This window comes from Scyliorhinus canicula, chromosome 7 (genome assembly GCF_902713615.1).
Source record: "Scyliorhinus canicula chromosome 7, sScyCan1.1, whole genome shotgun sequence".
In the NCBI taxonomy this organism is placed as follows: domain Eukaryota; kingdom Metazoa; phylum Chordata; class Chondrichthyes; order Carcharhiniformes; family Scyliorhinidae; genus Scyliorhinus; species Scyliorhinus canicula.
Window position 1 is genome coordinate 110,603,301 of NC_052152.1, and position 13,212 is coordinate 110,616,512.

The 13,212-nt window shown below is 47.6% G+C and overlaps 1 protein-coding gene across 6 annotated transcripts in view; it reads right to left on the bottom strand.

Annotated features, from left to right (window-relative positions):
- Window positions 1-13,212, bottom strand: part of lrch1 (leucine-rich repeats and calponin homology (CH) domain containing 1) — a 234,882-nt gene that overhangs the window by 68,795 nt on the left and 152,875 nt on the right. For all 6 annotated transcript variants that reach the window (XR_005461324.1, XM_038802650.1, XM_038802649.1 and 3 more), the window contains exons 9-10: window positions 11,510-11,619; window positions 8,934-9,001 (exon numbers count right to left, since the gene is read on the bottom strand). Coding sequence is in view for 5 of the 6 variants with exons in the window: in XM_038802650.1 (XP_038658578.1) it covers window positions 8,934-9,001; window positions 11,510-11,619 (178 nt within the window). In the remaining variant the exon portion in view is untranslated. The remainder of the gene's footprint in view (window positions 1-8,933; window positions 9,002-11,509; window positions 11,620-13,212) is intronic.

Here is a 13,212-nt window from a genome sequence, read left to right on the forward strand (position 1 = left end):
CACTTCTTCCAGTGAGCCAAAATATAGTTCCCGGTTCTCGTAGGTCACCCCCAAAGACGGGCCGGGTAGAGCAGTCCAAATTTTATTCCCTTCGCATACTGGGCTGCCTTAACCTTATTAAAACGTGCCCTCCTCTTTGCGAGTTCTGATCCCAAGTCTTGATACACCCGGATCTCAGAATCTTCCCACATGAACCGTTTTGTCTGTGTGGCCCACTTCATAATGTGTTTCTTGTCCAGAAACTGCTGCAGCCTCACCACCATTGCCCTCGGGGGCTCACGCCCCTGGGGCTTACGCATGAGCACCCTGTGAGCCGGGTCCACCTCTAACAGCCTGTCGGCATCTTCTCCAGCATCTTCCCCACATACGCACCGGCATCTGATCCCTCCTTTCCATCTGGCAGACCGATGATGCGGATATTCTGCCTGCGAGAACAATTCTCCAGGTCCTCCACCTTCTCCAGCAGCCGTTTCTGCCGATCCTGTAGGATATTAATTTCCATTGCCATCGCAATGGACTGCTCCTCTCGTTCCACCGCCAGCTCCTGCAACTTTTCGATCGCCTATCCCTGGGTCGTCACTTTCTCCTCCACCTGGTCGACCACCTCCTTAATCAATGCCATTGCCCGGGTCAGGTCCTCCGGACACTCTTTACGATGCCGGGTGGACTTCTCATCCAAGTATTTGACCCACTGATCAATCGTCCATTGAGCTGCCGTGGTCGATCTTTGCTTCTCTGCCATTGAATCCGCCCAACTCTGCACTTCACTCCCAGCCAACTTTTGATTTCTTCTTTTCCGATTGTTTCTTGGGCAAAGCTCCATAAACTAGGGGTCGTCTTCTCTCGCTTTTATCCACTTATCTTGAAACAGTCCCACGGAAATCCAGCTTAAAAGCCGTGAAAAGACCACTAAGAGTGGAAGCTGCTAAATGTGCGACCGTTCACTCCATGGTCGCCAGCAGAAGTGGGCGGGGGGGATTTTAATATGGTTATAGATCCGAGCTTGGACCGGTCGAGTCCCAAGTCGTCGAAGGTGTCGGCTGTGGCGGGAAAGCTGAGGGGGTTCATAGGGCGCATTAGAAGGAGGGGGGGGGACCTGTGGAGGTTTGGGATCCGAGTGCAAAGGAGTTTTCATACTTCTCCAATGTGCACTGGGTATACTCCCGGATTGACTTTTATGTGATGGACAAGTCGCTGCAGGTGGGAGTGGCCGACTCGGGGTATTCGGCGATTGTGGTTTCCAACCACGCGCCGCATTGGGTAGATGTGCGGGTGGCTCAGGGGGCCCCCAACGGCAGCAGTGGAGGCTAGGGGCGGGATTCTCCGACCCCACGCAGGGTCGGAGAATTGGCGGGAAGCGGCGTGATTTCCGCTCCCGCAGGTCTCCTAATTCTCCCGCCGGTAAAAAACCGGCGTTGTGCAAATCCCGCCGGCAGCCTGTGAAAACAGCTGGCGCCGGCGGGATTTCTTTTTTTAACAACTAACCTTAAATCTCCGGCCCGGATGGGCCGAAGTCCCGCCGCTGGGAGGCCTTCTCCCGCCGCCGAGGTGTACACCACCTCGGAAACGGCGGACTCAGCGGCGCGAGCGGGCCCCCGGGGTCCTGGGGGGGGCGGGGGGCGATCGGACCCGGGGGGGTGCCCCCACGGAGGCCTGGCCCGCGATCGGGGCCCCCCGCTCACTCCGCGGGGCAGTGCCGTGGGGGCACTCTTTCTCCTTCCGCGCCGCCACGGCCTCCGCCATGGCGGACGCGGAGGAGAACCCCGCATCGCGCATGCGCCGGCAGTGAGGTCAGCGGCCAGCTGCCGCTGACGTCACTGCCGGCGCATGCGCCGACCGCCGAAAGCCTTTCGGCCAGCCCCGCTTCCGACTGCGCCGGGTGTTTGCGCCAGTCTACCGGTGCAAACTGCTCCGGCGTGGGGCTGGCCCCCAAAGGTGGGGAGAATTCCCCACCTTTGGAGGAGGCGCGACCCCTGAGTGGTTGGCGCCACTCCCCTACGCCGGCACCCTCCGTCACGCCGGGTAGGGGAGAATCCCGCCCTAGATGTGGGGTTGCTGGCAGATGAGGTGTGTGAGCAGGTGAGGGCTGCCATTTGGAGCTACGTGGGGCTGAACAGGAGAGGTCACAGCCACCACATTGTGGGAGGCACGCAAGGCTTTAGTCAGGGGAGAGTTTAAATCAATTCAGGTGCATAGGGAGAAGGCGGAGCGGGAGGAGAGGACAAGGCTGGTGGAGGAGATTTTGAGGGTGGGCTGAGGATATTTAGAGGCATCTGAGGCGGGGTTGTTGAAAGAAAGGCAGAGGTTCCAGATGGAGTTTGCGCTAATTTCTATGGGGAAGGCAGTGGAACAGTTGCAGAGGGCCAGAGGGGCTGTGTATGGACACGGGATAAAGATGACTGGATGTTGGCCCATCAGTTGAGGAAGCAGGAGGCGGCGAGGGTGATTGGTGGAGTGAGGGATGATGAGTGTAAAGTAGTGATGGACCCGGAGGGGGTGAATGGGGTGTTTGAGGCCTTTATAGGAGTCTCCATGAGTTGGAGCCCCTGATTGGGGAGATGGGGATGCTATGCTTCCTGGGTGGTTTAGAGTTTCCCAAAGTGGAGGAGGGATAGGTTCAGGGCCTCGGGGCCCAGATTGGCTGAGAGAGCTGATGGATGGCAAGGGGGCGATGCAGGCAGGTATTTGCTTGAAGTGCTGGGGCGGTTTGGGTTTGGGCATGGGTCTGTGGATTGGGTCTAGTTGCTGTACAAGGCGCTGGTTGCGAGCGTGCAGACAAACCATGTGAGTTCAGGGTACTTTGGGCTACACTGGGGGAAGAGGCAGGGGTGCCCGCTCTCCCGTTCCTTTTCACCTTGGCAAAAGAGCTGTTGGCAATGGCGCGTAGGGTGTTGAGGGGTTGGCGAGGGATTGAGTGGATGGTGGGTACCAAGCATAGGGTCACGCTAGACGCGGTCGACCTGTTATTGAAAATTGCGAACCCCGTGGGCAGCATTGGAGGCATTATGGAGATTTGGGGGGAATTCGGCTGGTTTTTGGGATATAAATTGAACATGGGAAAGAGTGAGGTGTTCCCAAATATTGCCAGAGGGCAGGAAAGGAGACTGGGGAAATTGCCGTATCCAGGTGGTTCAGAACTGGGCACAGCTGCATAAACTGAACTTGGCTCGACTGTTGGAGCAGATAAAGTCGGATTTCAAGAGTTGGGATGTGCTGCTGCTGTGGCTGGCTGGACGGGTGCAGACAGTGAAGGTGACGGTGCTGCTAGGTTTCTGTTTGTGTATCAGAACCTCACGATCTTTGTCCCCAAGTTGTTCTTTAGGAAGGCCAATGGGCTGATCTCCATGTTTGTGTGGGCAGGGAAAACCCCGTGGGTGCGGTGGGCCTTTTTGGAACGGGGGGCGGGGGGGTTGGTGTATGACAGACTATTACAAGGCGGTGAACATTGCAATGCTGAGGAAATAGGCCATGGTGGAGGGTTTGGTGGGAGGGCGGATGGAGGCCAAATCGTGTCGGGGAACAAGTTTGAGGGCTTTGTTGTTGGTGCCTTTACCCTTCTCATTGGCCAGGTAATCCGCGAGCCCAGTGGTGGTGTTGGTCCTGAGGATGCGAGGGCAACATTTGGGGCTGCAGGGTGCCAGTGTGGACACTGATCTGCAATAACCATAGTTTGTGCCGGTGGAGCTGCCTGCAAGGTTTAGAGGACGGCAGCAGGCAGGGATTGAGCATTTGTTTATGAAGGGCAAATTTGCAGGGCTGGAGGACTTGTAGGAAGTGAATGAATTGCTCAGGGGGAATGGCTTCAGGTACCTGCAGGTTAGGGACTGCATGAGGAAAGAGGTGTCGTCCTTTCCTCGGCTGCCGCCCCTGGGGTTGCAGGATACGGTGCTGTCAAAGGCTGAAATAGGGGAGGGGAAGGTGTCGGATATCTATAAGGAATTAATGATGTGGGAAGAACCCTGGTGGGGGACATTAAGCGTAAATGGGAGGAGGAGCTGGGAGGGTAAGTGGGAGCAGAGATGTGGGTGGAGGCCTCGTGGAGGGTGAACGCGTCCTCGTCATGTGAGAGGTTAAGCCTCATCAAGTTTAAGGTGGTGCATAGGGCTCATATGACGGTGGCGAGAACTAGCACAATCTTTGATGTGGTAGAGGTTAGGTGGGTGATGCCGGGGGCGGTAATCACGTCCACATGTTCTGGGCGTATCCAAGACCGAGGGGGTTCTGGCAGGAGCTTTTGGACGTGATGTCTGAGATGTTGGGTGTGGGGGTGGTTTCGAGTGCGGAGGTGGTGATATTTGGGGTGTCAAATGACCCGGGAGTCCAGGGTGTGAGGGGGCCAATTTTTGGCCTTTACCTCCCTGATAGCCCAGAGATTGATTTTGCAAATGTCGTGAGATTTGGAGCTGCCAAAAGCGGGAGTGAGGGTGAGCGACCTGGCAGAATTCCTGAGCCTGTAGACGGTCAAGTTCGCTCTGGAAGGGTTGGCAGAGGGGCTCACCCAGAGGGGGAAACTGTTCAGCGATTTCTTTATGGAGGATTGAGGGGTCAGCAAGGCGGGTGGTGGGGAGAGTTAAAATGGGAAGGCGCGGCGCGGTGTTGCTGACCGGGGGGGGGGGGGGGGACGGGTTGTGGTTGCTTTGCTGTTCTTCTGATATTTTGTGCATATATGTGAAAATACCTTGAATAAAATATTTTTAAAAAGAAATGGAAAGTCCATTTTCTGATTAGAGACATTATACAGAAACCTGTCGCTCTTCTCAAAAATATTATGTCTAATTCTATTGGAAACAATGCACAGTTTCTCCAAATGGATCTCTTTGATCCACTCCAGGGATTGACGTTCCAGAGATAGTTTTTGTTCTCCCATTAGCAGTTAGCAGCCTGCACTGTACAACAGTTGTGGAATGTACAAGTCTAGCTTCCTTTCCACCAGCACCTTTGGTGACTAGCTTCAAATGCTTTGCTTATATGTATATGAAATATAATGTTTCTGTGCGGGGAAGGGTAAAATCTGTAGTTACATTCATGCTGGACAAAGGTGTTTGTATGTGTGCGGGTTGGTTAAGTTCCAACTGTGATTCTATTGTGTTTGTAGAGGATTGCAACGTGAAAAGTAAATAAAAGCCTAAAGAAGGATAAGTCATTGCTTAGCAACTGGGGCCTTGTAAGGTAGAGAAACTTTTAAGTTTAAATTAGCTAATTTTATTGCTGTTGGAAGGTAGGTAGTGAGAGACGGTGGCTCTCATAGCTCTGCTAGAAATAATTGGTTTGGAAGGCAAGAGAGAGAACATCTCTCATCTTTGCCAGAAGAAAAGTTATAGCATGGAGAAATGGTTAAGAATACAAGTGCAGAGGTCTGAAGAACAGCTAGTTAAGTAGTTAAGGAAACGAGAGCAATGAAAGGCGACACGGTGGGACAGTGGTTAGCACTGCTGCCTCACGGCGCCAGGACCCAGGTTCAATTCCAGCCTTGGGTGAATGTCTGTGTGGAGTTTGCACGTTCTCCCCGTGTCTGAATGGGTTTTCTCTGGGTGCTTTGGTTTCTTCCTACAGTCCAAGGATGTGCAGGTTAGGATAATCGGCCATGCTAAATTGCCCCTAATGTGTCCAAAGCATATGTGGGGTGATGGAGATAGGGTGGGGTAGTGGATTTCGGTAGGATGCTCTTTCAGAGGGTTGGTGCAGACTTGATGGGCCGATTGGCCTCCTTCTGCACTGTAGGGATTCCAAAATCTATCATTTCGAAGAAGTCTGATGTAAAATGTACAAGAACTGTTCAGTAAATACAGACAAAACTGAGTTTGAGACGTCAGAAAGATATCAGAAATGATTTTAAGGTTTGTGAGATTTTACTAAAGTCTGTTGAACTTGAGTTGAAATTACTATGGAAAGCAGCAGCTATATCTCAGAGTTTGAGTAGAAGCTGTTAACACAAAGGATTCTCAGAACTGCATCAGCCCCAACTATGGTTGAACCAAGGTCTTGTACAAATTCAAAATCACTCTCTTTTATATTCAATTCCCTGTATGTAGAACCCACAATTCCATTGTCCATTTTATGTCGCCCGCTGTTTAAAAATCTATATATCTGTTACCCATGCAGTTGAAAATATTAACATGGTGATGATGCTGCGTGTTTTTTTCTCAGAACTCTCTGCCTCACATTTCACAGCATTAAACTGAATCTGCCACCTATAGATCCACACCAGTGAAACTGTTCAGGTTTTCTGCCATTTTTCCTACATTGCTATCTTTTGCTTTTGCAACTTTTTAGTAACAAATTTGATTTAGGATTTGGGATGAGAGATGGCGAAAGACTGTTTCCATTGCTTTAATTATTCATGAATAATTATTCAGGTTATTCATGAAGGCCCGCCTTCTCAATCTTGCCCCTCACCGGAGGTTTGGTGATCCTCAGGTTAAATCACCACCAGTCAGCTCTCCCCCTCAAAGGGGAGAGCAGCCGATGGTCATTTGGAACTATGATGACTTTACCTTACCATTGCTTGATGAAAAAATACAGTACCCAGAGGGCATAAACTCAGGATAATTATGTGAAGAACAAAATGGCAAATTAAGATGAATTTTCTTGCTGGGGGCGGGATTGTGGTATGAGGTGCTGCAGAGGGTAAACGCCTCGACTTTATGTGCGAGACTGGGGCTGATACAGCTGAAGGTACTGTATAGGGCACACAGTACAAAGTCCAGGATGAGCCTGCGGTTTGAGGGCATGGAGGATGTCTGTGAACAATGTGGGAGGGGCCCTGCAAACCATGTGCATATGTTTTGGTCCTGCCCGAAGCTGGAAGAGTTTTGGAGGACGGTGTTGAGCATCATTTTAGGGGTTTTACATGAGCCCGGTCCCCTAGAAGCCATATTCGGACCGGCCAGAGCTGCAGGCGGGTGTGGGGGCAGATGTCTTCGCCTCGCTGATTGCGCGCATGCGGACCTTGTTGGGGTGGAGGTCAGCTTCTCCACCCTGTGCATTGGCATGGTGGGAGGACCTTTTGGCATTTTTGGCCCTGGAGAAAACAAAATTTGCTCAAAGGAAGTGGGGGGTGGCGAGTGATGGGTTCTATAATATTTGGGGTTTGTTCATTTTGGGGAGTTGGTTACCGTTGACTGCTGAGGGAGGGCGGAGGGGAGGGAGGTGGTGGGTGGGGGGCTCAATGTGTTGGGAATTTTTTGTGTTTGTTGTAAAATTGTAAAAATGTTGAAAATTTGCAATAAATACTTTTTTTTTTAAAGTTGAATTTTTTTCTTCATAGAGATTATTTGAACGCAGAATACTCTCTTCTTAGAGGCTGATCAGACAGAGGCTATTTTAAAGGGAATTGGGTAAGTATTCAAAATGGAAGAATATGAAAGAATATAGGGAAAGAGCGAGGAAATTGGATTCAATGTTATCAGAGGTGCAGTGGACTGCTCGGTGGCACAGTAATTAGCAAGGACCCAGGTTTGTTTCTGACCTTGGGTGACTGTGTGGTTTCCTGTGGGTGTTCGAGTTTCCTCCTGCAGTTCAAAATGTGCAGGTTAGGTGGATTGGCCATGCTAAAAATTGCCCCTTAGGGGGCCAAAGCATAGGAGGGAGTTACGGGTTTGAGGGGGAGTGGGCTTAGGTAGGGTGCTCTTTCAGGTGGTCAGTGCAGGCTTGATAGGCCGAATATGGGGCCTCACGGTAGCATGGTGGTTAGCATCAATGCTTCACAGCTCCAGGGTCCCAGGTTCGATTCCCGGCTGGGTCACTGTCTGTGTGGAGTCTGCACGTGTGTGCGTGGGTTTCCTCCGGGTGCTCCGGTTTCCTCCCACAGTCCAAAGATGTGCGGGTTAGGTGGATTGGCCATGATAAATTGCCCGTAGTGTAAGGTTAATGGGGGGATTGTTGGGTTACGTGGGTTTAAGTAGGGTGATCATTGCTCGGCACAACATCGAGGGCCGAAGGGCCTGTTCTGTGCTGTACTGTTCTATGTTCTATATCCTCCTTCTGCACTGTAGGAATTCTATGACTATGAGTAATGGGCCAAATGGCCTCCCCACGAGGAAAGGATGTAAGTCAACTGGCCATACTGGCCTGAAATGTTCTTAACATAACATGAGGCAATGGGAAAAGGAATCACATTTGTTAGCTATCTATCCTGGTCTGAGAGAAGTAATTAAATAATATACTTCAACTGATCAATCTAGACTTAATTATTCATCCATCCACACTAAATCAAACTTGCAGTTTGCTAACCAGCTTCTGTAGACGTCAGGGAAAGGAAAGAGTCTTTAAAACATGGTAAGAATGTTTTGTTCTAGCCAGATGCCAGCAATGCATACTGCATGTTTAAAGGTATGATGGATCTGATGCCAGGGCCCATGCAGCTTGGTGGATCTGATGCCAGGGACCATGCAACTTTCTCCTTGAGAGAGAAGAACGATCACAAGCGTATCAGTGCCAGCACCAAGTAACATCTAAAAATGTAACCAACCCTTTGGGTCTAATTAAAGGCAGAAAGATAAGCTCAGCAGGAAAATTATTCCAATAGAGGAAGGAATTTGCCCTTCTGATCAGGTGCTGGTCAAGGGATAATTTAGTAGCGTCAGCCTGACTCTGAATGGCTGGAAAAATGGAAACGTTCCATTAAGATGGAGCAGCGAGAAGACTGGTCCTGTTTGTCATTCTAGGAAACTGCCCAGAAGACAGAAAAGCAGCAAAATAAATATTGCCGTGCACAGCCGAGCCAGGTCACTAGTACATTCCTTTGTCAAATCCCTTATCTGTATTGAGCGAGCTGAACTCGGCTGGAGTGCTTTGACCCCTAAGGTGAACAGAGGATGAAGGTTATGTACTGGATGTAGGTGCACATGGCATTGAACTGTAGCTCAGCTCTTGCCATGGAGGAAGGACAGAAACACCAAATTAACAAGAATCAATATGTAAAAATGACTAACATTTGTTCTACTGTCCAACTTGCATCTTCCTCGATCCGCAGTGGCTCCTCAGGCTCCGTCACCCTGCCCTGTGTTAAAAAAAGAATAGGTTGCATATTCAAGAGCTACAGCTATAATGGTTGATAATTTTATACAGTTTTAAACACCAACTTGAATTGCATATAAAAACCCTTTAATCTTGGACCTCTGATAGGAATGCTAGCAAATTAAAGCATCTGAATAGTGGGAGTTAGATTTCCTCCACTTTAATTACAATCAGAAATATTTGGGATAGATCTAGGTAGAACAAATAAGTATTATCAAAGTAATTTATGTGTAAAGTATAAATGAGCCAGTGTCCCTCTCATTACAATAAAGCAGTGCTCTTTATATCTGGAGAGCCAACTTTAGCAGATACGATGGGGAAACAGTTTTTAACTGGATTATTCATGTATTGGACAGAGGCAGTTATTTATAGTGTGTGTGTGAGACATAACTGGAAGATGATATTTTGGCTGTTTTCACCTATGCTGAACGGTGAATAAAAAATAATGTATGCAGGCCAAGAGCAAGAGAAGAAAATTCAAGAGACACGAAAGAATGGGCTAATGTGACAACGCTGCATATTATGGGAGGCTGTGGGACTTCTGGTCCACCCAGCATCGAGGAGATAAACAAGATAAGGGCAGCACCAACACATTTAAGACTCAGTCTACAATTTTGGGTTTGACAGCACGCCACTTAATACTTTGACCGATATTTAAAGGCTTCTACGCAATTAATCAAGGCCAATCATATGAAAATAACACCTTCTAGTAGAAAGTAGGATTCCGAGGATGGAGAAACTATTCATCTTGTTTTAAGCCATTTCTCAGTTTTACTTTTGTAATCAGTGAATTCTCATGAAGTTGCATTTAGGACCTCTTTCCTGAAGCTTCCCTTTAAGTCCAAAACTTTTTGAAAACAAAGCTGATGAAAGCTATGAGGAGAGGTTGGATAAACTCAGTTTGTTTTCACTGGAACGATGGAGAGGCAACCTGATAGAAGTCTACAAAACTATGAGGGGCATGGACAGAGTGGATAGTCAGAAGCTATTGCCCAGGGTGGAAGAGTCAATTACTAGATGATATAGGTTTAAGGTGCGAGGGGCCAAGATTAAAGGAGAATGAGGTTGTTTTTTGCACAAGGGGTAGTGGGTGCCTGGAACTCGCTGTCAGAGGTGGTGATGGAAGCTGGCATGATAGTGACTTTTAAGGAGCATCTTAACAAATACATGAATAAGATGGGAATAGAGGGATACCTACTCCAGAAATGTAAAAGGTTTTAGGCTAGTCAGGCAGCATGATTAGTGCAGGTTTGGAGAGCCAAAGTGCCTGTTCCTGTGCTGTACTTTTCTTTGTTCTTTGATAATGCAAAGGATGTTCTTTATTTTCACATTTGAGATAGGTAGCCATGTGTGGACTGATTGATGGAAGCAATATTAAGCTAGTTTGTGAAAAGCAAAGTGACAAACAAGTATTGTATCCCAAGAGGCTGATTAATTTAGAATTAGCTTCAACAGCTGGCATTTAAGAGATTAGTGGAAATACAATAGGAACCAACGTATTATTTGTGACAATGGACCCAGCTGCTATTTCAAGGTTTGTTTTGGTGGTCTTTGTTCCCTGCTCATCAAGATGTGGAACTGCAGATTTTAAACTATCCCATTTAACAACATTACAGGTAATTTGCATAAAAAACACTGCAGCAATTAGATTCAAAATTAAGTGAATACGATGCTGATTTCAATTAGTTGGTAACACTAGATACAAATGAGGAAATAGACATTTTTTCCAAAAACTGAGAATATCTAATACCCACTCAAGTTTCTGAACTCTATTCGCTTCCTGAAATCTTGGTGCCCTTCGAAACGGACTACTGACATTTCAGGTCTTTATATATGTCTGGACCACACCTTATAGAATCATCATAGAATTTACAGTGCTGAAGGAGGCCATTCGGCCCATCGAATCTGCACCGGCCCTTGGAAAGAGCCCCCCCTACCCAAGCTCACACCTCCACCCTATCCGCATAACCCCACAAAACCCAACTTTTTTGGACACGAAGGACAATTCAGCATGGCCAATCCACCTAACCTGCACGTCTTTGGACTGTGGGAGGAAACCGTAGCACCCGGAGGAAACCCACACAGACATGGGGAGAACATGCAGACTCCGCACAGACAGTGACCCAAGCCTGGAACCGAACCTGGGACCCTGGAGTATTGAAATGACTGTGCTAACCACTGTGCTACCATGCCCCCCTTAAAGTGATCTAACCCATTATTCAATCAGACTTGATTGTGGAAAGAATTTTTAATTCAAAAGTTTAAATTTTAAAGACACTAAGTTCTTAGGTGGTTGATGGAAGGTAATCACAATTGGCCAAAGGTGACAATCTCAAATAGTTGATTGATGCAACATGTACCTCCTTGACCAAGAAGGTGCGCAATGGATTGTGAAGAATCAGAGCCACTAATCAACAAATGTAGTGGGCATATCGAATGCCATATATTACATAAGCAATACGCATGTACAGATTTTGAGTTTGACACCTACCTTCATGTAAGTCCTAAACTCGGAACTCAAGCCAACATCCTGGCCAGACAACCTCTCTTCCACTTCTACATTATTTTGCAGCAGCTCCTTTGTCTCCTGATCAGGTTCCACTGAAGAAAAATAATTCAAGAAATTGAAATATAAAAATAAAGTTACTCCACTTCATAAAAATGTTACAGCGTGTTGAAAGAAAATCTACCATCATCGGCCAGTTACCTACGAGGTTGTTTGATAAACTAAGTAACTCTTGCATCCTAATATAATATCTGATGCCGAAGCAGGGAATCTTTAATTATTTAATCACTTGACAAGAAGAAAGTGTGTACAAGCTGTACACAATCATAGAATCCTGATAATGCAGAAGGAAGCCATTCAGTCCATCAAGTCTGCACCGACATTCTCAAAGAGCATCCTACCTCGGCCCACTCCACGCCCATCCCAACCCGACCTAACCTGCACATCCCTGGACGCTAAGGGACAATTTTATCATGGCCAATCTACCTAACCTGCACATATTTGGACTGCGAGAGGAAACGCACACAGACATAGAGAGAAAATGCAAACTCCACAGTTACCCAAGGCCAGAATTGAACATGGGTCTCTGGCGCTGTGAGGCAGCAGTGCTAAACACTGTGCCAACGTGCCGCCCCATGTTAACCTATGTTATCATGTAAATCTATTGCGGATTTACTGAACGCAAGTTCTTGGCTGGGGTGAGGAACAGCGAGGGCTGTCTTTAGCTTCTTAAGTTTTTATCTCATTGTAAGACTTGATCTTTAAATCTCCATTGGCTCCGTGGTGCTAAAAATGTTCTTATTTCCAATGAATTGCTGCCACAATGTGAAAATACGCTGACTATAGGTGGTTCTATAATGTGGCCCACATGAAGCACCTTGCCTTCAAAAAAGTATAATCTACAACTCTGCTATGAACAACCAGGCTTCCTTCACTATCGCTGGGTCAAAATACTGGAACTGCCTTCCTAACAGCACTGTGGATGTATCTCCACAAAATGAACTGCAGCAGTTTAAGAAGGTGACTCATCACCACCTTCTCAAGGGCAATTAGGGAAGGGCAACAAATGTTTGCCTCGTCAGTGACACTAACATTCCATGAAAAAAAGATCTGTATCATTTAAAAGAGGCCACTATGTGGACTGAACCATTGAGTATATACTGAGGCTCATGGTCAAAATTTCTAAAATATTCAGAACGCAAACAGAATCCAGGTAAAACTACTGTAATGGAGTTCATCGTGAGTGGGAGGTTGCCCTTCCCCTCACAAAGCAACAAGATTCTCCATCTAGGGAAGCAACATCAATTACAATTGCAGAGATCAAGAGACATCCACACCAGCATGCACTGGAAGTGCACCCTTTATATCACAGCCTCTTCCAACCAGTCCCACACACTACAAACTCTGTGCTTCTTTTGTGGGGCAAGATGGGGGAGTCGAGAACAATGATGGTTAATCAGGAACAAGATACTAAAGTCAACCTTCATCCCACTCCAGACTTCACCAATATTAACAGTCCATCCTTACTGCTACAATAGCCTTGTGGTTTTGCTGCTGGACCAATAGCCCAGAGGTAATGAGTGGATTGTAGCAAGAAACACAAGCTCACTATTGAAGCTAACATGAGATAGGGAATCGTGTAATAACTTTGCTAACACTGCATACATTCCAAGAACATCTTTTTTAAA